Genomic DNA, 24,247 nt, shown 5'->3' on the forward strand with positions numbered 1-24,247 from the left:
GCACATGAAATGACTAGTCTAGATGTAAATGCCTGCGGTCAGGAGCCAACTCAGCAGCACTGAGGAGAGGTCAAAGGCTACTTATTTAACACATGCTGCCTGAGTATTATAAACAGACGGAAGAAACCACTGGCCTACAGAGCTGAGAGTCTTCATCACCGTGAGACCATCTCCTAGGAATGAAGATCGTTCCCAGAGCCACTCACTCCCTCTTCCTACATTATTTCTTCCTGAACCTATCACATCTGACTAAGAATGTTCATTTCTGGGCATGAACCGTAAAACATGCAGGCATTAGAGTCTTAGGGGGGTTGCTTTGTGGTACCTTCTTTACTCCCAATGTCAGAAACACACAATGGAGGCTTGAGTATTTAATAGCTATATGAAATCACAGTTTTGCCAGGCAGTGGTGGCTCACGCCTTTGATCTCAGCACTTGGGAGGCAGAGGCAGGTGGATTCTGAGTTCGAGGCCAGCCTGGTCTACAGAGTGAGTTCCAGGACAGCTAGGGCTACACAGAGAAACCCTGTCTCGAAAAAACAAACAAACAAAAACAAAAACAGTTTATAAGACTGTTTCTGAGCATTTACTGAAGTTTCTCTATGTCCATATGAAGAATTATAATTTGCCTTTAAGAATCTTAGAGCAAAAACAAAAATCTTAGAACACTCACCAACAGCTTCAGCATTAATGCAATGGCACACCCTACACCCCAAAGACAAGAGATACAGAGAAGCTGCACTGCTCAGACTTTTGAAACAGTGTCTCATGTAGCCCAGGCTGGTCTTGAACACAAAATTAAAATAACTGATAATGAGTGTGAACTTTGGAGGCTCTGTGTCACCTTCCTGATGCTGGGGTACAGGGTACCTCATACAGGGTACAACTCTAACAGCAGATCTAGGGCATGGAGTCTACCGCGGCATGTACTCTACCAAGCATGTACACCACACCCAGCCTCCATTGTGCTACTCAGTTCTGAAAGTGCCTTTCCTAAGGTAATCCAATACAGGGCCACCAGAAAACAGGACGAACACTAAAGAATCTCAAAATAAACCTATATAAGCTAGCGAAACTGGAACCATCTGACCCAGAGAAGAAAAGACTGAGAAGCAGTTTTAATGAGTATAGGTATACAAAAGGCCCTTTCCGAGGAATATGGTGACCACGTGCTTTCCAAAGTCTGTTAATAGGAAAGTGATGTGAAGGAATTTTAAACAATTTGTTCCATGAAAGAATTCATAAAGGAGAGCATCTATATATTATACCACATAGTTTATACTACATGTTTAGAACATCGCCTGGGCACAATGAGCAGCAATAGAAGCCCAATTCTCTATGAATTCCTCTCTCTAAACATCTGAGAAAGCAAGACAGAGATTCTGCAAAATACTAAGCAGTTTAAATATGTCCAGCCTGGATGTCTTCTCTCTGCTCTTCCATCCACTGAACAAAACTTAAGACACAGCCGTGGCAAACTGGACAGAGAAAGAGAAAAGCCTGTAAGGCCTCGACACCACACAGAACTACGGGCGTGAAGCTGGGAGTGGGAGACGGGGTCCCCCCAGGGACAAGCACACCAACTATACAGTGCTAAACAGCCAGCCCTGAAAACATGCATACAAGTAACATTCGTACTTAATAACAACTGATGAAAAAGCCATCAATTTGAAGGACAGTGGGGAAAGGTAGTATATGGGAGGGTCTGGAAGGAAGACACATTATAATTAAAATACAATCTCAAAATGAAACAACAAAACATATGCTGGACAGGGCAGCAAACATTTGTATCCCCAGCTACTGAGGAAGCTGAGACAAGAGATCACCTAAGCCCAAGAGTTCAAATCCAGCCTGGGCAACACTGCAAGCCTCCCCTGCCATACACAGAGGTCAGCAAAGATCATTAGAATAGCACCTACTCACAACTAAAAATGTCCTAAACAGATCTCTAAGGTGTACAGAGGCACAACGGGAACCTTCCACTGAGCACCTTTTTCCAGCGTGGCAACATTCTGTGATCTCACTTGGAGCAGCTTTATATTCCATCGTAAAACCTGCTTAAATACATGACATCATCATCCTGGAACCCTAAGTAGCTTCAGATTGCCCCCAAACATTTCATTACCAAATTTAAATGCTATACCAAACTTTAGTAACTCAAGAGTGTAAAATTTTAGACATACACAGACCATAGATGAAATAAATTGCTTGTGTGCCTGTGCAATCTGATTTTTGTCTTGAGTAAGATCTGGCAAGAGCGAGAGCGAGGGAGAAGGAGCAGGCACATGTAGAGTGCTCAGAGGATGACTCTGGAAGCTGGCTTTCTTCATCACGAGGGTTACGGCACTGAGCAGAGGTCACTAGGCTTGACAGCATGTGCTTTTATCTACTGAGCAGTCTCACCAGCCCTAGAAATCCTATCTTGAAAGCAATTACCATCTCCTAAAATGTTAACCATTTTCTCTCAGAGGAATTTAAGCGGGGCCTCAAATTATACAAGTGAAAAATGGAAACACATTGTTTACTTGGCTGAGTTTCTTATGTTAATTTCTATGAGTATATAAAAATATCCTGATAGAAAAATCTGTCTTTGCTTTTGAAATTTTCAAAAACTAAAAGTCTTTCTCAAAGACTATCCAGCAACACATAATTTAAAAAAAAAAAAAAAAAAAAAAAAGAGTAACATAACATGGGCTATGAGGATCTCATGCTTTAAAAACTGATTTTATACCACGTATAGCAGAAAATATCAGATGAACTTGTGCTTCATTCTATTAAAAATTAATTCAAGGGCCTGGCATGGTGGTGCATACCTTTAATCCTAGCAGTTAGGAGGCAAGATCTCTGAGTTCAAAGCCACCCTAGTCAACAAGCAAGCTTTAGGGCAGCCAGGGCTACATAATAGAGAGAACCTATCTCAAAACACAAAACAACAACGAATACTAGCACCTCCAACTAAATACTATTTTTAAGAGACATAGTTTAGATTCAAAAGAAACAAAGAGATTAAAAGTAAAAGAATAGAGAACATAAGTCATGTAACAGCAGCCAAAAGTTGGAATGGCTGTACTCACACCAGACAACCTAACTTCAAATAAGGACGAAGAAAACTTTAAGCCAGTTATGGCGGCACAAGCCTTTAATCCCAGCACTCAGGAGACAGAGGAAAGAGGATCGCTTTGAGTTTGAGGCCAGCCAGGTTTACAGAGTGAGTTCCACTCCAGCCAGGGCTACATAGAGAGATTGTCTCAAAACAACAAAACATGACTTTTAGAAAACAAAATAATGTTAAGAAAATGTATTTGAAATAAAATAATAAAAATAATGAAAATAACAAATAAAATTATTTTATTTTTCTTTCTTTTGAAAAAAAAATCAACATTTATTTTGTGTTTCTAAGTGTGTGGGAGGGGAGTGCAAGGGTCACGCCTTGCATCTGGAGGTCACATGACAACTTGCAGGACTCCGTTTTCTCATTCCACCACAAGGACTGAACTTTGTCACCAGGCTTGGCAGCACGTACCCTTTCCCACTGCAACACCTCAGTGACTCATATTTATAGTCTGGGGAGGACAGGTTCTTACTATGCAACTGAAACTGGTTTTGAATTCGTGATGTTCCTGCCTCAGTCCCCCAAGGACTGGGTTACAGGCAGATGACAGCACATGAAGCTTAAAACTCAAATACTAAAAACTCCACAGGATCAACAGATTACTGACATGTAAACATTGTTAATACAGACTAATAGTTCATACCTGTATGTGAGGCCAAGAGGCCTCAAGTGTGGGCTCATCCTCTTCCGGGTCAAAATCTGGATTATCACTTGGAGGAAGTGTCCGGAAGATGTTAGCACTGATCTGAAAAGAAATTAAGTTTGGGCTCATATTCTCTGCTGTATAAGTGAATTTAACAGTGAGAAATAAAACATTCTAATACCATTTTATTACAGAAAGAAAGGTAAAGCTATAAATTTAGTTCAGCTCTATAAATCTCTTCAAGACATAAAGGGATACGTGATTCTCTATGGAGTAACTGACTTCCTTAGACCTCAAGCAGCTAACGATCACAGATCACCTCCAAATGCTTTCATCACCAGCCACTCTTTTCAAATCTTTTCTTAAACCAGAATCAGGGAGGAGAAGAGAGGAGATCACGGGCAAGAGGCAAAGTTAAAGTTACCACCTTCATCTATCTTTAATTTGGTCATTCTACAACTCCTCCCATATTCGAACCCAGCTATGGTCCATAGCTGTAACAAAAACACCCTCCCTATTATTATAGTCACAAAACCTCATGATGGCTTACCTATGTTTTAATACTTTGAGATCTGAGTCTTTAAAAACAAATTACCCCTAAACAAGGAAGGGCTCTGAGATTCATTTTAGAGTCAGTGACATACAGTGTTTATAATTTCCTCCTCTGTATCATCTGTGTCAGCCAGGACCCAGGTAACCACACACATCCTTTTCTCACCACCAAAAGCTACACTATGGTCCCAACCCACAATTCTTTTGGGTTTTTTTGGAACTCACTATATAGACCAGATTATTCCCAAACTCACAAAGATCTGCCAGCCTCTACCTCCACAGTGCTGGGATTAAAGGTGTGCCACTATACCCAGACTATTTCTTTTAAGACAAATGAACAGACCAGATCAGATAGCTTAGTAATGTTTAATGGTGAGCTAGTTAGGGGATGATTATGGTGAAGGGATGACTGTGGTGGGGGGATGGCTGTAGTGGGGGGATGGCTGTGGTGGGGGGGGATGGCTGTAGTGGGGGGATGACTCTATATTGGGGATGGCTGTAGTGGGGGGATGGCTGTAGTGGGGGGATGACTCTATATTGGGGATGACTATATTGGGGGATGGCCGTAGTAGGGGGATGGCTGTAGTGGGGGATGACTATAGTGGGGGATGAGATGACTGTAGTGGGGGGATGGCTGTAGTGGGTGATGACTGTAGTGGGGGGATGACTGTAATGGGTGATGACTGTAATAGGGGGATGACTGTAGTGGGGGATGGCTGTAGTGGGGGATGGCTTTAGTAGGGGGATGGCTGTAGTGGGGGATGGCTGTAGTGGGGGGATGGCTGTAGTGGGTGAATGGCTGTAGTGGGGGGATGGCTGTAGTGGGGGGATGAGATGGCTGTAGTGGGGGATGGCTGTAGTGGGGGGATGGCTGTGGTGGGGGGAATGACTGTAGTGGGTGATGACTGTAGTGGGTGATGGCTGTGGTGGGGGATGGCTGTAGTGGGGGGAATGACTGTAGTGGGTGATGACTGTAGTGGGTGATGGCTGTGGTGGGGGGATGACTGTAGTGGGGGATGGCTGTAGTGGGGGGATGGCTATAGTGGGAGGATGACTGTAGTGGGTGATGACTGTAGTGGGGGGATGACTGTAGTGGGGGATGGCTGTAGTGGGGGGATGGCTGTAGTGGGGGGATGACTGTAGTGGGGGATGACTGTAGTGGGGCATGGCTGTAGTGGGGGGATGACTGTAGTGGGGGATGACTGTAGTGGGTGATGGCTGTAGTGGGGGGATGGCTGTAGTGAGGGGATGACTGTAGTGGGTGATGACTGTAGTGGGGGATGGCTGTAGTGGGGGATGGCTGTAGTGGGGGGATGGCTGTAGTGGGGGATGGCTGTAGTGGGGGGATGGCTGTAGTGGGGGGATGACTGTAGTGGGTGGATGGCTGTAGTGGGGGGATGAGATGGCTGTAGTGGGGGGATGGCTGTAGTGGGGGGATGGCTGTAGTAGGGGAATGACTGTAGTGGGGGATGACTGTAGTGGGGGATGGCTGTAGTGGGGGGATGACTGTAGTGGGGGGAGGCTGTTGTGGGGGATGGCTTTAGTAGGGGGATGGCTGTAGTGGGGGGATGACTGTAGTGGGTGATGGCTGTAGTGGGGGAATGACTGTAGTGGGGGGATGACTGTAGTGGGGGGATGACTGTAGTGGGGGATGACTGTAGTGGGTGATGGCTATAGTGGGGGGATGGCTGTAGTGGGGGGATGACTGTAGTAGGGGAAATGACTGTAGTGGGGGATGACTGTAGTGGGTGATGGCTGTAGTGGGGGGATGACTGTAGTGGGGGGAGGCTGTAGTGGGGGATGGCTTTAGTAGGGGGATGGCTGTAGTGGGGGGATGACTGTAGTGGGTGATGGCTGTAGTGGGGGGATGACTGTAGTGGGGGGATGACTGTAGTGGGGGGATGACTGTAGTGGGGGATGACTGTAGTGGGTGATGGCTGTAGTCGGGAGATGGCTGTTTGAAGTAAACTACTTGGGCAGGTGGTAATACAAATGATGCACAAATAAGTTTCCAGCTATTCTTAACCCCAAGGAGGCAGTTATCTAGAACTTCATCAGTTACAACTCGAAAAGTTTTCTTTTTTGAGACAGGGTTTTCTCCATGTAGTCTTGCTGACCTGGAACTAGCTCTGTAGAACAGGCTGGCCTCAAACTCAGAGATTCATTGCCTCTGCCTCCTGAGAGCTGGAATTAAAGGTGTGTGCCACCATGCCCAGCTCTCAAAACCAAGTTTAGAGGTAAAACCAGTGACCATGTGATGGGCATCTGCTTCACAAAGAGTAACAGAAGTCTCCTAATTGTCACTAGCAAAATGAAAAGCTAGCTTTGTGGCCCCCAATAAAATAACATGTAATAAATGTCCAGAAGTATGTCAAAGGGCTAAGTTGATTAGATGGCTCAATCTTACTTAGAAATTAAACAAAAACAAGGAAAACCACATCTTTTCATTTGAGTAAAGAGATTAAATCCCAGAATAAATATATAGGGAATTATAGAATAATCTGAATAAAATAGTTACTCAGTTTATTTTCAGTTAAAATAGAATATTTTCCATCAAAATTCCTCAATAAAAACCACGGGAAATCAGTTAACAGAAGGCAGTAACTTTTAGTCTTGAAATTTTAATAATAAAATAAAATAGGAAGTTCATCAGCATTTAATATTTACATTCCCTTTTACTCTCTGTGTGAGCTTAGAAAGCTAATTTTACTTTGGTTAACGTTCTCTCTAAAGCTAAAACAAATAAACCATCAACAACAAAGCTACTAAAGCATTTATTTCTGATCTACAAATACAACACAGATTCCTAAGTTCCTTTGACAGGGACAAAAAGAAAACCATCCACATAATGTAAAGGCAATTAAGTCAGTATTTTTAGTTCAGCTATTTGGACTTTATAAAGTCAGGAGTAGGATTTTCCACTTACAGATTCATGTCTGTGCTCAAATTGTTTGCTTCAGATTCTGGCTTCTGGGCGAACAAGGCTTGATAAGAAGTACTATTTAACTCCTTATAGGTTGAATTACAACTAAAATGTTATAATCTATAAACGTCCTAAATAGGATTTCTCTGAAGCTGGAACTAGCATAACTCCCTTACCCACTGCCTACACCTGTGTGCCTCGTTTTCTCTGCCCACCCCCCCCCCCGACAATTCCCAGTGACTACTCGCTCACACGCTATGATCTGTATGAACCTGTGTTTACACTGTTGGCTATTTTTAGGATTTTAGTTTTAGTTACATGCACGTACATGCATGTATCTGTATGTAGATGTGCACCTCAGTGTAGGTGCTAGAGGTATCCTCCTGGAGCTGAGCTATTTACAGGCAGAGAGCTGCAGGTTGGGAACTGAATCCCAGTTGTCCTATACAAGAACAGTATGCTTGAGCCTACATTGTGTTCTAAGGTTAAGGTCTACTGTATCCAAAACGGTATCCAAGAACCACAATGCCTACCAATTTCTCAGACTCCTATAATCAATGGCCATATCAATGAAACAGATATTCTTTCAAACGGGCTTTTTTGAGACATAATCTCACAAAGTCACCGTGACTGATGTGGAATTCACTATGTAGGCAAGGCTGACCTACAATTCACAGAGATTGACCACCTCAGTCTCTGAAGCACTGGGATTAAAGGTGTGCGCCATGCCTGGCCCCAGGGGGAAGTTTTTAAGAACATTCTTTTGGGCATGTGAGTTACTGTACATACGCCTCAGATCTTTGCACTTACATTAATCTGAGGAATAGAAATCTAGAGGCTTACCATTTTTACTATATCAGAATACGCTGATTCAACAATTACACCACGATTAGTTGAAACATACTCAACCAGTTCATTCAGTGTTGCTCTTTTAATTTCTTTGCTCTTCAAGTCTGAAACAGAGTCCATGAAATCAAACAGTACACAGCACTGTTGTAGCTTCTGGCAGAAAAGCTCTTGCTGTTCATTTGAAGTGGCATCTATAAATAGAAAGAGAAAAACTCTGAATAAACCAACTTGAATGTTACTTTGTGTTTTTTTTTAAGCATGATTTTGTAGATGCTATTTGCATGTATACAGTCCTCTAAGCGATTGAGTAGTAAATCCAGGCAGCTGTAATATTTTCGTACAAGGATTTACACTAGGCTGTTCTTGCTGTCTACAATCAATCAATCGGATATTACTGATTCTAACATACCTTTCTTGTAATCACCTCAATCAATTAGATGCTTATCATCCCTTATCTAGATTTTCAGTCACAACTGGCTACTCATTCATAACTAATTATTCATTTTTGATTTATTATGTAAGCTACTTAAAAAGTTAAGACTTTCCTAAGAGAATCAATACTACCGTACTCAATGAGATCCTCCATAATTTAGAAAATGAAGCCTCTGTATTATGTCAGAGTATAGCTGCCTATGCTAAAAGTCCCCTTTCAATACAACCAAGCCTGCCTCTCTATCCTGGTGAGACCATAGCCCTTGGGGCTCCTGAAGAGCACAGGCTGTCCCTGAGCCCAGAATGCCCATGTCCCCAGCATAATCTTGGATACTTTGCTCACTGGTTCCATTTTGGCCTAAGTCCTTAATCAAAGATTTTCCTAATAGATCAAACTAAACTGGTTGGTAAATCCACCTTTACCCTAAAGTATTTTAGTATTTTAGGTGTGTATCTCTGTTGCAGTATTTCTTGTACCACATGCTAATTATAGCTTGTATTTTTAATTCTCCTTATCTCTGAGGTCTCCCAAAGCAGGAACCACAAGTTCTGTCATTATGCCTATTGCTTCCCTCTTCCCTCTTCTCTCTAATGCATCCAGTAGAGCCTGGCACATAAATGATACTTTTTTGTTTGTTTGTTTGTTTGTTTGTTTTCAACACAGGGTTTCTCTGTGTAGCCCTGGCTGTCCTGGAACTCACTCTGTAGACCAGGCTGGCCTCGAACTCAGAGATCCGCCTGCCTCTGCCTCCAGAGTGCTGGGATATTTGCCTTCAGCTTGTTACAAAAACAAGGTTTACAGTTGATCCTAACAAATGTATCACAGTTTTTTGTTCTTAGCATTAAAAAATTACATTTAGACTCTAGACTTTCAAATCTATCAATAGGAACCTTCTAGCCCTCACTTATCTAAGTCTCCTAAACCGTTACTGAGGTTGCATTTCTAAGCTCAGATATCTAAAGCCTGATACTTAGGCTCATGTATGCAAAATTGTTTGCCCACCAAAACCAGTTCCTATTTTATATAAAGATACAAAAAGAATCTTCAAAAAGATTAAAATCTCACCACAGGTATCTGCAAATGGGTGTGTGCACACATGTGTGCGAGTGTACATGTAGGGGATTTTCTATGTCCCCATGTATGGGTGTGTGTGCATGTGTCTGAGGATACCTGCAGTGGACTTTGTGTTCCCATGAGTTGGTTTGGATGCATGTATGTGAGTGAGCCTGGATTTGCCAATTTGTTGAGCTGTCTGGCCGGCAAACTCCAGGGACCTCCTGTCTCTCCATCTCCTCAGTGTTGGGACTATGTGTGAGTAATGGAAATTCAACTCAGGTTCTCATGACTCCATGGCCCATCTTGAGCCATCTCTCCAGCCCCCCCCCCCCCACTTTTCTTTTTTATTACAGCAAAGTGTGAATATTTTAAAGACCAGCATAATATACATGACTTCTGGAGGGACTGTGGCTGTGCTACTAAAAGCGTCTAAGACAGGTCTGCACCCACAACTAATTTCCTGCTCTGTCCCAGAGCTAGCACCGGTCCCTGTGATGTGAAGCTGAGGGACAGTAAATAGCATTTTTATTATTTTTTTTATTCAATCATCTTTTATGGAACTACTCTGAAATGGACATATTTTAACTTTTTTTTTTAAAGAATCATTAAATTTGCAGATAAAACCTGCCTGAGCTCTGGAATGAGACTTCACCACCTGTGGAGAGAATGAGGCAGCTCTGACTGACGCACACAGCCAGCAGTCGGGCCTACTACCCCTGCTTGGCCCAAACACCAGCAGGTGTTCAGCAGCAGAGCTTGCTCATCTCTGCAAACTCAGTGACATCTTAAGGGCCTTTTCCTTAAACCTTTTGGAGTTTTCTGTTAAATAGTTAATTTCAATTAGTTAATGGCATTTCCTAACACTGGTACCAAGTTCTTTAGTTTAAAAATATAGGAGCTAAGACATCTTTGCTTTTTATAAGCTCTCTATCAATGCTAAGCTTTTCAGAACACATATGTATTACACACTTATGACGATGACTGTAACCCTTTGTAACTTGTAGAGAAAATCCTCAGAGTTCTTGCAGTTACTCATTTACTTTAAAAAAAAAAAAAACTCTATCCTTCAAATATAGCTGTATCTTTATTCAAGAAGCGGTACCTCTGTATCCATCTTAATCTTCTGTGTCTGTTCCTGGGCACTGAGCACAAGGACTCACACAGGCTAAGCCAGTGCTCGCTCTACCTCCGAGCCCTGTCCCAGCCCTTGCGCTGCATCTTGACTGTTACTATCATTAGATTCCATTATAATGATGATTTGGGGATAATAGGTGCCATCTTTAGAAGCTGACTCAGTTCTAACAGAGTCTTAAGATATTTTTGAGCATTTTTTCTCCTGATGCTGGAATGAATACAAATTCACGCTTCACCCTCTTGCACATGTGATCACCACTCATAAGCAAGTCCTGCCCTCTCCCCTCGCTCTCACGACCACACACGACACCAATTCTCTTATCTGCAAGGCCAAGTCTCTCACTCAGTGCCTTACTTAGCTATCAGTGGTAAAGAAGCTGCTCCTCCACACACTCCTGTTCTGCCCAAGAGCATGCAGCTAAAATTAAAAGCCTTCTTCCTTTATTTGTATCAGGTATTTCTGTCAGAGCAACGGGGAAACTAACACATTGATGGATGTTAACTTCTTGAAAACATATAAATGAACCCTGAGTATATAAGAGAAGGGTATTTAAAATAACAGGGAGTATGGTTTGAATCTGAACTGTTCCTACAGGCTAATGTGGTCCATTGCTGGTGGTGTTTCTTGGCCTGTGGAAGCGTTGCAGCAAGGGGCTGAGATAGCAGAGATAGGTGACTAGGGGTGGGCTTGTGGGAGCTATACCACTTCTGGAACTCGTGTCGCCACTTCCTGCCTGTCCTGACACAAGCAAGCATCTGGAGCCACATGCTCCCACTATATGGCCTTCCTGGCTGGGACAGACTACAACTCTCTGAAACCATGAGCTATAACAAACATTTTCTCCCTTAAATTCTTTCTTTTTGACACAGTGATGAGGAGAGTTCAGTAATACACCGGTGAACTCCACTTAAATGATACAACGAAGCCAATCCTACATTCACCTGCAGAAGTATTTTAATCTCTCCCAAGTATTTACCAAAGAGCAATCCATAACTATTAGATGTCCAGCAAAGTCAACAACTTCAATGCGTTAAGGTTTTTATATCGCCTAGGGAAGAATATTATACGACCTGTAATACCAAATTGTGCTCATCTTCGGGAACATCCTCAGAGCTAAGGCTACTGTAAAGGACTCCCCTGGAAACCATCACTAAGCCAGCAAGAAGAAAGCACGATATTATGAACAGTACAAGAGAAACTGCACAATCAAGGAGCGAGCTATAAAGAAACACATGTGCTGTGCCTTTGCGAAATACATAATTAATTTAAACTTGGCTGGAATATGAGTTTTTAAAATGCATGTAACTTTTCCATCTTATTATGATTGAAATTTGACTTCACTAAAGACTTTACCACTGTTAAAAATAAAAATCCCTGTTACAAGCAGGCGAGACTAAGACAGTTCTGGAGAAATAAGCGTTTCCCCTTTGGAGATCCATTACACACCTTCAAAAACTCTCCCAAAGCCCTTTATCTGACAGGGCTTCATGTTCCCTAAACTCTTCATGTTTTTTTCCCCCAAACACCCAGCTTGAGATGTACCTGGCTCACACTTAAAAAAAAAACAAAAAAAAAAAAAACACTGCTCTAGAATACTGGTTTTCAAAGTACGGATTGAAACCAACCAGACAGGAGTATCATTCTGATCGGTCACACTGGAGTTAAGCAAACAAAGCAGTCAGAGGCCATGTGACAGTATTATTTCAGTGCACTGTATTTGAGTCCTCAGTTGTAAAGCAAGATGTGCTTCATACGATAGTCTGTAGTTTAAAAGTTTGAGAGATACCATTCCACAATATGTAAAATGCTACAATTATCAGGAGCTGGAGAACAGAAGAGGAGCACCCCCCAAATTAAAATACTAGTTCCCTCCAAATTAAAATACTAAAAGACCCCATATTAGGCAGGCCTAAGATGATATAGTAAACTGGTAATGAAGCTGAGATTCCAACTACTGGAATGCAGAGAACAATGCTATCAATGGAGCAGCCGATGTTCCTTTAAACCAGTGGTCCTCAATTTGTGGGTCTCAACCCCTTTGGGGGTCAAATGACCCTTTCATAGGGGTCACCTAAGACCATAGGAAAACAGATAATGATTCACAACAGTAGCAAAATTACAGTTATGAAGTAGCAATAAAAATAATTTCACGGTTGGGAGTCTCCACAACCTGAGGGACTATATCAAAGGGTAGCACTAGGAAGGCTGTGAGCCACTGCTCTAGACAAAGAAGAAGCCAAGAACGGCCCAGATAGGGCCCTCTTCTACTCTCGTGTCACATGTCTCTATGCATCCATCACTCTCATTTTGCCCACCTTTACGACTTCTCTCCCCTTTCATGATCTCTTCTAGTTTCTCTCTCCCCGGCCCCCAAACCTGGGCTCTGCGTACGAGTAAAACAAGGGATCATTGCCTTTCTGGCACTGAATATTTCTCTTAATGATTGCCAGTCTCCTTCTTTCTTCTGTACATGCCACAGCTTCACTGCTTCTTTATAAGCTATATGAAGCTAACCTTGATTGTCAATATTAACTGAATCAATTAATTCCCCAGTAATTGGACACACCTATGAGGGACTTTTCTTGACTGGTTCTTCTGTGGTCAAAAGATTGTTCTAAATCTGAGCCACAGCTTCTGGTTGTATACCACAAAAAAGTACATAGAAGAAGGAATTTTTGCTTTTTGCCTGCTTGCCCTCACTCTAGCTGGCAAGTTCATCTATCCTGTTGCTGAGACATTACATACATATACTCTCTCTCTCTCTCTCTCTCTCTCTCTCTCTCTCTCTCTCTCTCTCTCTCTCTAAAACAACTTAACTTCTTCAGGACACCAACTAAAAGTCAGCCTTGTGGATTCAACTACCAGATTATTTTTGGCCTTTCCTTCAGGAAACAACCATTGTTGGACTAGCTGGAACACAGCCTGTAAGCCACTGATAATTTCTCTTTTAATACAGATTCATTCTATCAATTCTGTCCCTCTTAAAAAAAACCCTAACATAAGGTGAATAAAACCACTGTATCCATGTACTACGTTTTTTGTTTGATAGATATCTATGCTGGTTTCATTTTCTGGCTACTGTGAATAGTGGAGCAGCAATAAACATGGGTGTGTAAGTCAACTCTGTAATACGCTGAGTTCAGAGTCCTTTGGGTACATACCAAGAGTGGATTAGCTGGGTTATAGGTAGCTCTATTTTCAGTTGTTTTGAGAAACTTCCACACTGATTTCCATATGACTGCAGAAATGTGCCTTCCCACCAGCAGTGAATAAGGACGCCCTTTCCCAAAGCCCTGACAGAGAGCATTGGCGGCCATTTGTTTTCTTGTCAGCCGTTCTGGCAGGGGTGAGAAGGGCTCTCAAAACAGTTTTAATTTGCATTTCTTGATGGCTAAGGATATTGAACAATTTTAAAGTACTACTGGCCATTTTATCCCTTCTATTGAGAACTATCTATTTGGCCACTAGTCCATGGACTAACTGGATGATTTCTGTGTGTTTAATATTGCAGCTCTCTTTACATATTTGGGCAAATCTCCAGGCTGACGAGTAGATAGGCAAGACTTATTTCTCCCCACTTAGTGAGCTGCCTCTGCACTTGTCTCCTTTGCTATACAGAAGCTTACCTTCATGGAATTCTAATTATGCCAACTCCCAGAATTATTTCCTGGGCTGTTGGGTTCCTGCCTATGATCTATCATGAAGTGCTTTACTTCCAGCAGTGTCAAAGTCAACTGAAGGCCTCTCATCCAGCCCAAGTCCATTACAGTGCAAGGTAGCAGATATGGACCAGGTCCCATTCTTCTATATGTGGAATCAGTTTTTCTGCCTCTGTTGCTAAGAAGACAATCTTTCCTTCAATCTCTATTCTTTATATCTTTGTCAAGAACCAAAGTTAGTCAGTTTCACATTAGAACATGGGCAAAAGGTCAAGAAATGATTGTTAGTCAAAAAACAAAAACAAAACAAAACAAACAAAAAAGATAGGCTTATGTCCCTGGCATGAATCTTACATGGTAGATATACATTATTTCTACCCATATATTTTAGACTTCAATCTGCCAATATTTTACTAAAAATTTTTCATTTATGTTCATAAGACACATTGCTCTGCAATTTTATTTTCTAGTAATGATCTTTCTTAATACAGACTCAATCAAATAGACACATACCTACTGAAATTTTTGTTTCTTCTTGTGTCAGTTTTAAAAAGCTATTTATTTCAAAAAATTTTCCCATATCCTCTAAGATTTCAAATGTAAGTTTATAACTTTGTATCTGGAAGCTATGATATCTTAGATAAAATGTACTAATTATTACTATAAACAAGTTAAAATTATAGTCAAGTCAAAGATAAGAATTCCTCAGATCTACCTGCTTCCTCAAAGTTCAGTTTAAACTAACTGTTTAGTCAAGTATGGTGGTACATGCCTGTAATTCCAGCATTTGAGAGGCAGAGCAGGAAGAACACCAAAAGTTCAAGGCTAATCAGGTCTACATATAGTCTACATGGAGATCCGCGATAGGCAGGGCTATGTAGAAAGACCCTTTTCTAAATAAATAAATAAATAAATAAACAAATGAATAAATAAATAAATAAGGTTTTTAAATAAATAATAAAGCATCATTTAAAGACTATGAATAGGCCCAAGGGCAAACAGCAAGTGAGGAAACACCTATCTAAGAATATCTATGAAAACTCAAGGCACTAAATAGCCCAGTAGAAAAACGCTCAACTAATATGAACAAGGTCTTGGGTTTGAGTCCCATGCCACAAATAATTTATGAAAATTTAGTAAGCATAATCTAAATGAAGACTGCTCCTTTTCCCTTCGCCCAGTTAGGCAGGAATTCTATTCAAAAAACCAGAGGCTCTCTCTACTTCAATCTTCCTGACAGCCTTCCTCAGCAGGTACTAACAGACACTAGTACTTCTATCCTGCTGGAGCAGCTCAATTCTAACCAAGTAAGGTGGAGAGGTGAGAGTTCCCTTCTTACTCTACTCATACCACAGAGACTGTACTTTTGGGCAGCACCACTAAGGATATGACCCCAATCACCCTACCCCTGGCATTGTATGCAAGCTAAAAAGACCGTAGGCTACTACCTACAGGTTACCCTTGCATAAAGCTAGCTCTTCTTTCCCAAAGAAATCTTTAGTTTACAAGTACTCTCAGAAACAGCAGGGGCTATGATGGAAGGGAATGATAGAGAATTCTAGATTCACCAAGAACTCATAAGCCAACTTACTGTCAGAAGAGATCGGTAAAAGGGAAGAGCTTTTAGTATGTAGAAGAGTCTTTTGGTATGAGAGTCATGTCCACACCCTTCCTACTTCCATCCCTACCCCTCTGTCTGGAAAAGTACAGCCCATGGGTTAACAAGAAGGGGGGAAAGGGCACAGCATACTTAATTGCTTCTGAGAGTTCACACTAGATCTAACAGAATATGATTGCTAAGAAACCATTACTCAAGGGGAGCCATGATTAAAGAAAGGTGTCATGACAATGTCTCGTTAAATGGAGTCAGAAAAGTATGAATAAAGAGAAGTAACGGAGATCATAGACTGCAGTAGTCTAACAAAGAAAAATTCACTGAAGGGGCTCATCAGGACAGAAAGACATATCAAGAGATATATTCCAATCTTAAAGAGATAGAAGAAGGGCTGGCATCGCTGCTCCTGTAGAGGACCTGGGTTCAAGTCCAGTACCCACGTGGTGATTTACCACCATGGATTACCCCAGTTTCAGGGAATCCAATGGTCTTTTGGGCTCCAGGGTATAGTGTGTTAAGATAGATGCAGGACAAACATTCACATTAAAATAAAATAAGTGATTCTATTTTTGGAAAAAAATGAACAGAGCTTTAATGCCCTATAGAATACTATCATTACACTAAAATATTCATAATGGAAGTACCAGAAGGAGAGAGAAAACAGAAGCAGTGACAACTACTCTGCAAATATATTGAATATATTATTCTAACCCGGTGTAACCAAGGAGCTCGGTGAAATCCAAGAAGGACCAATTCAGGCCAGCAAGATGGCTCACCCAGTATGTGCTTGTTACCAAGCTAGAATCCACATAGTGGAAGAAAGAACAGGCTTCTGAAGGTATCCTCTGACCGCCACATGCACTCTGTGGCACATAAGCATCCACACACTGCCCATACGCACATGCAGCAAACAACTGGAAACCAAAAAAACCAAAAGGAAGGATAAAATCCAGGAGACCCATAAACTACAGGCTCAGTGCAGTCAAAGTTCTTAGAGTGAGGCAAGGACAAAAATCTTGAAAAGCACAAGATAAAAACAATTATTTTTAGCTGGAGAGATGACTCAGTGGTTAAGGGCACTGACTGCTCTTCCAGAGGTCCTGAGTTCAATTCCCAGCAACCACATAGTGGCTCACAACCATCTGTAATGGGATCTGATATCCTCTTCTGGTGTGTCTGAAGACAGCTACAGTATACTCACACACATAAAATAAATCTTAAAAAAGGAAAAGAAAAAAGAATTCAGGTCTCACAGTGGCATTCAGCTCTCTCCTTGGCAACAGACTTTAGGCAAGCTAGATGGTCAACACCATGATGGCCAGATCTGCCTATGTTACACCCTTAGGAACCGTGCAAACCCTGTACATGACATAGCTTGCTTAACCTTGTATCTCAGTGTGCGAGTTTTATCAGGCCCTGTGTTGCCCAGAGTTGCCGGTATTGCCTGCAGTGGACAGAGAAGAAAGTACATCAAGTCACACTGCTTCTTCTTCCATGGCTCTTGGGTGTATTTGTGTGTACATATCTTGGTTCACATGATGGCTGCTGCCAGATGGAAAGGGAACACGGATACGTGAACAGCCTGTCTTAAAGCTTTCGTCTTATTCACCATCTTCACTAAAGCCAATGGGAGAAACCCAAGCACAATCAAGTGTTTCAGCTTTTTCGTTTGTTAGTGCTGTGTTTAATAACAAATATTTTAAAGGGCAGGCATAATTTGTAATAAGGTAATTTTATAAACTATATCCCCAGTTACTGCTGCTCATTTATTTTGAAATCTAAAGTAACATCTCATATAGGATTCATGCTACAAATAATAGAACAAGCACGGTATCATAGCAACCCAGCACCACCACTCAGTGGCATGCCGAGGATGTGGTCCAGAATTCTAATTTAAGAGACTGACACAGGATATAGGACATGTAGCTTTTTGGCAATACCCGAGAACGTTATAACTAAGAATCTAAACTAGCTTTTATCTAAAACTAAAGATCAGGCTACAGAAAGGAAGCAACAGGATTATTTATTTAACAAATGACTCGACACTATTACTAACTATGACTTAGTTAAGAGTCTGTGATTTTGTTACAACTGAAAACTGAGAAGAGAGTATAAACAGCACTCCGAGGAAATGTCAACAGGTACACTATCAGTCTGATATCTTACTGTATAAATGTATATTAAGGAAAACCACTGGGATATTGCCTAAACTTAACAACAACTTTAATTAGCATTCAAAGATACTGGTTAGTTCTTACTCTAAAATATAAAACTTATAGCTAGTTCGTGCCCATAATCTCAATATTTTGATGGCCTAGGCAGGAGAACTGAGAGCTCCAAGCTACCCTGGGCTATATAACCCAGTCAAGAGGGGAAGAAAGGAGGAGAGAAAGGCCATGAAAGAAGGAGGGAGAGAAGGAGGGAAGCCAATTACAGACTAGCTTTTGAATTTCCAATATCTCGTCTGATAAAGCAGTGAGAACACAGTGGGGACACAGTGGGGACACAGTGGGGACATAGTGGGGACACAGTGGGAATACAGTGGGAACACAGTGGGGACACAGTGGGGACACAGTGGGGACACAGATGGGTTACTAGATATGCTATGCCCCTCCCTCCTCCTCCTTCCCCTCTTGACTGGGTTATGTAGCCCAGGGTAGCCTGGAGCTCGCAGTTCTCCTGCCTAAGCCATTAAAATACTGAGAGTATGGGCACGTACTAGCTATAAGCTATCTTTTAATCCTTCTAAATAATAGTTACGGATACAGTTATATTTGAATGGTAATTAAATTCCTGGCCATGGAAATGAGTGAGCACACTGCTGAAACCGTCTCTTGGGAGAAACAATGGAAAACTTGTGTCATCTCCTTAATCTAATTTGAATACGGAACCTGCTGTTCATTAAACAAGAGTTTGTGACACTTTTTTTTTAAAAGATTTATTTATTTCATGTATGTGGGTACACTGTAGCTGTCTTCAGACACACAAGAAGAGGGCATCAGATCCCCATTACAGATGGTTGTGAGGCACCATGTGGTTGCTGGGAATTGAACTCAGGATCTCTGGAAGAGTCAGTGCTCTTAACTGCTGAGCCATCTCTCCAGCTCAAGTTTGTGATACCTTTTAAGGGACCAGAAATGTTAAGCAGATCTTCACCCATCAAATGGAATGCTAAGAAAACTATGGCTCTCACTTTAATGGCTGTGAGGAAATCCATCTTGTGTTAATGCCTACACAACCCTAAAGAAACGCCTGCCACTTACTGAGAACGTTACCTTCTTCAACAGAAGCTCAAGTCTGCGGCAGGACCACAGCTCTACGCCTGCTCCAGTTCCTTCACCATCACAGGCTGGCTCAGTGAGAGGGTTTGGGAGTGGCAACCTTAGGATATTTAATCAATTTTCTGGGGCAGTGATGGATTTAATTGGATTTTATACATAGATCTATGTACAGACTCCTGAAACAAGACTCTTAGAAACATTACTAAATAAATAAATAAATAAATAAATAAATAAGAAGCTACTTCTGAGCCAGAGAGATAGGTCAGCATGTAAGGGCACTTACCAGCCTGACAGCCAGCGTTGAATTCCCAGAACCCATACTGAAGGACCAACTCTCACAAGTTGCCCTTTGACCTCCATATGTGTGCCAAAGCATGCCTGTGTGAGTACACATACATGCACAGAAACACATATACCGATAAATAAAAATCTTTAAAAAGAAGACTTAGTTTTGGTATGTGGAAATTTATTTATTTTTAACATTTACTTATTTTAGACTGAGTATGTGCTCTCAGGGCATGGGCGGAGGTGGGAATCAGAGGACAGCTACAAATGCAGGTCACTGGGTTTGGCATCGATCACTGGCCTGCTGTACCATCTCAACAGCCTTAGTATGTGAAGTCCATAACCAAGGTTTCAAATGACCCAATTCACTATTTCTAGTAGTAAATAATTTATCCAGAATCATTTCAAAATTGTTATTTTTCTTTCAGAAAAGTCATGCTGTTTATAATATTCTATAAAGTTAAAGCATGAGGTGAGCAGGCTGGCCTACTCTTACACCGTCTCACTGACAGAAAAGTATGAGAGAGTTGCTCTGAAAGGGGAGTTTTGTTTTTAACAATCTATGAGCTCTTTTAAAAAAAAAAAAGCCACATAAAGAAACAAGGTAGTTAAGAATGATCTTTCTCACTGTATATTCTTTTTTAAAAGGCTTTATTTCAGAAAACAATGAAACCGAGACTCATTTATGACTCACACCAAGTATTACATCCTAAAATAGTCATTACTGCTCTAGAACTAAAAACAAGTTTCCAAGTGTGCGCAGGGTTATCCAGGTGATCACAGACACACCAGAGATCGGCCACACCAAGCACCAACTCCATGCCTGGCTGCCCCACCGCTGGAGTAGCTAAGAAAAGCTCAGACATTTTCCCCTCTCCTACTGGTTGACCAGGCCTTCCCAGGAAGGAAACAGGACTTCAGACTAACCTAGAAGCATGTCCTCATTATATCTGCGCAGAACTCCAGTTGTACTTACATTCAAGTTAAGGCTTGCTCACTAACTACAGGCACACATGCATCTGGAATAATACTCAACAGAGATGCTACGTAATTGTCCAGTTTCATCTCCTCCAGAAACTCTAGGAGACTAAAATCAGTTAAGTGTTTGATAAATTCTCCTAATTAAGTCCATGTGCAAGTCCCAGTTATCTCAGACCACTTTATCTCCTGCTTTCAAATTGAGGGGAACCAGTGGAAAAGACAGTGCTATGCTAATGTAGCCACAGTATGAGAAAGTTCTTATAGCCTACACACAGCATCTCCAAAAGGCAGGTAAATCTGGGGCAACACATTCAAGCTACCACTTACAGGGACTGAGTGGTTGGTGACTCCAATTATAAATCTAGCTGTTTCACAAATGCAATGCACCATTAACAATTATCTTAGTATCAGGACTCATTCATAAGGCAAATGTTCTCTATTATTTTTAAAACAAATGTTAGGTTATTTAAAGGCAGTGAAAACAGTAAACATTGGTAAATGTTCACCAATGGCCCACTTGTCCAGCAGCTTTCTTGGGAAGCTCTCAACCACAAGTCCTTCTCTTGAACAGACAGAAGAGAAGGTGCTCAATTTTACTTTACTGCAATCAACATATATCTTCAGCTTAACACCACAGAGAAAGAATTAGCAACCAACTGAAAAGATCAGTGAGCATCGAAGAATTCAATCTAACCTAGGTTTGGTTTCTTTGTCTACAAAATGGTAAGAATGTTGGTCTACCTATGCATTACTCAGTTACTGTGGTGGTCTGAATGAGAACAGCCCCCTTGGACTCACATGTTGGGATATCTGGTCCCTCGCTGGTGGAACCACCTGAGGAGGACTGGGAGGTATGGCCTTGTTGAAGGATTATGTTACTGGGGATGGCTGGCCTTTCAGTTTCAAAAGCCCATACTACTCCCAGATAGTGTCTCTCCTCTGTCTGTCTGTCTGTCTGTCTGTCTGTCGGTCTCCTACTTGCAGATCAGATGCAAGTTCTAAGCTCCTGCTCCAGCACTGTGCCTGTCTGCTGGCAAGCTCATAGACATTAGTTATGAACTTTTAATTCTCCGAAACTATAAATTCCAAACAAATTCTTTCTTCTGTAAGCTGCCTTGTTCATCGTCCCTTCACAAGCAATGGAAAACTAACACAGTTAATAAAAGAGCATCTCATCTAAAGGCACAACCAGACAACTCACTCACGCTCTTCTCCTGGAACATCACCTCCCACCACAAATAAACCAAGGATGCCCTGCACTGTGTATACACAGATCATCAGTGCCCAGCAAATCCAACTGTGACAAGTCTTTCATCAGCAAATCTAGGAATCTGAACAGGCTACCGATGGTAAAATAACAAATGTAATTCTGTTTACTAGTCACAGAAATGCCCAAAGGACACTGTTTGATTCAGATAGATAGATGAGATGGCTCAGTGGTAAAGGCACTTTACATGCCTGATGACTGCATTGCATGCAGAGAACATACACAGTAGAGAGAACCAAAGCCTCCAACTTGTCCTCTGACCTTCATCACAGGCATGAGTGTGCACACACATAGAAATATGTGTGACAAAAAAGACCCAATGGTTCTTTTGATATTTAGAACTGTATTTTCAAAATGATCTCAAATGTAATGCTTACCAAATAAAATGGAATCTCCCCTCCCTACTTGGTTCCTTTCCCGGCATTCTCCTCCACTGGGCTGTATACCCAGTGTCCAGATAAACACACTGAGAGATGACTCGTCCTCCACTTTCTACCTCTTCCCACAGCTAACAATTAACATGTCATATCTATAGGTACTTCAGACAAATCTCCTCCTCCCATTTCTGCAGCTACCATTCTGGACAGAGCTGTAGCGTGCCTCAACTAGCTCGCATGAGCGCTCACACACACGCACACACACACACACACACAGGTTGTTCCCTCCTTTTAATACCCAGTTCTGTCACAATCCATTCTACCTCTGTAGCTACATTCTATATCTTAGGTTTTTTTCTTGTACATGTATGGATGTTTTGCTGACTAGAAGAATGTGACAGATCCTCTGGAACTAGAGTTAAGAACTGATGTGAGCTGCCATGTGGATGCTGGGATATGAAGTCCAGGTCCTCTGGAAGAGCGGCCAGTAAACAATCCACTGAACCATGTCTCTAGCCCATATTTAAGTGACTATACACACACTCCAGATTATCTAAAACTCATCTTTACTTACTGGCTGTATATCTACAATTTCCACGTAATCTTTACCCTACAGGTATCTTGCTCAAGTCTATCAAGCCTCTGAAATATCCCTAAAAATCAATGATACCAGCAGAAAGACTGCCAAGAGCACAGACTGCTCTGCTCTACCTACCCAGCTATTAAGACTGGCTTACCTTGATGCCTTGGGCCCATGCTCAGTCTCTTGTCTCTAGACGCTGCTATGCTCTGGCCTCTTCCCATTCTACAGATTTCTACTGAGCAGCTGCTTCAACTTCCATTGCTACATATGCCACTGACAAGCTGAAAACTCCCAGATGACTACCATATGCACATGTATTCAGCTCTGGGCCCAAACTAACCTTCCAACAGTCAGCCTCACTTCAGTTTCCCACAGGTACTTCAACTTTTCCCACAAAAGACTGATTACTTTTAAAAGCCTAGCATGGTGGCTCATACCTATAATTTCAGCACTTGCAAGGCTGAGGCAGATCACCATGAGTTTAAAGCCAACCTGCATACTACCAACAGAAGTGTTTTTGTTTTTTTGTTTTTCTTTCCCCAAATCTGATTTGTTTCTCAATAATCTGTTTTTTCTGGGTGAGGTGGTGCCCACCTGTACTAAGTAAGGGGAGATTGTTGAGCCTGAGGCTACCCTGGGCTACCTATTGACCAACTATCCTACCATGTACCTAGTTGCTTAAGAAAAAGCAGGATCGCCGGGCGGTGGTGGCGCACGCCTTTAATCCCAGCACTTGGGAGGCAGAGGCAGGCGGATTTCTGAGTTCGAGGCCAGCCTGGTCTACAAAGTGAGTTCCAGGACAGCCAGGGCTACACAGAGAAACCCTGTCTCGAAAAACCAAAAAAAAAAAAAAAAAAAAGGAAAGAAAAAGCAGGATCATTCTTGACTTCCGTTCACCAAGTCCTCTGAGATACCACTCTGTATCCACTTAGGAAGATGTCCTGCATTCCTCATAACGTCAGGTATAAAGGCAGTGTGATGCCTGTACCCATTCTTTAACATAACAACATCAAGCAAAACCAAAGTCCTACCTGCTGCTCCAGTGTCTTCTCTAACCACACAATGCTTCAACTATGCTATGCTCAGCTGCATGTCTGCACATACTGACAGATGGGTAGATCTTAGACCCCGTCTATCTTTGCCTAACACTTTCTAGCTTTTAGGTTTCAGTTGATCTCTTTCTCGAGGAAGTTCTCTTTTTCTTCTTCCACAACAAAATTAGGCTGTGTCTCTCTCACACTCCCTGACATCACAAAATGAAGCCAACTCCTCCCTCTCTTCAGAGACTCTCTGACGAAATGGCTAGAATGTTATTTATTTAGAGTAAGAGTGAAATCAATTCCCAAAGGAGGCGCAAGAGAATGACTTCGGAGGCCTAGTATTCAGAACTGGAGACTCAACTGGGGAGGTGAGTTAGCTTAGCTATTCCAGGGGAAGTGTGATTCCAAGAACTCCCTTGCATTCAGTGTCCAACTTAGAAATAGGTTCTCTTAGATC

At 41.9% G+C, this 24,247-nt stretch overlaps 1 protein-coding gene across 1 annotated transcript in view; it reads right to left on the bottom strand.

Annotated features, from left to right (window-relative positions):
* The window catches only part of Ppp2r5a (protein phosphatase 2 regulatory subunit B'alpha), a 45,025-nt gene that overhangs the window by 13,052 nt on the left and 7,726 nt on the right, over positions 1-24,247 (bottom strand). The window contains exons 2-3 of the mRNA XM_021184693.3: positions 8,073-8,269; positions 3,755-3,856 (exon numbers count right to left, since the gene is read on the bottom strand). Of these exons, the coding sequence (XP_021040352.2) occupies positions 3,755-3,856; positions 8,073-8,269 (299 nt within the window). The remainder of the gene's footprint in view (positions 1-3,754; positions 3,857-8,072; positions 8,270-24,247) is intronic.

This window comes from Mus caroli, unplaced genomic scaffold (genome assembly GCF_978045245.1).
Source record: "Mus caroli unplaced genomic scaffold, Mus_caroli_1 scaffold_1, whole genome shotgun sequence".
Classification (NCBI taxonomy): Eukaryota; Metazoa; Chordata; class Mammalia; order Rodentia; family Muridae; genus Mus; species Mus caroli.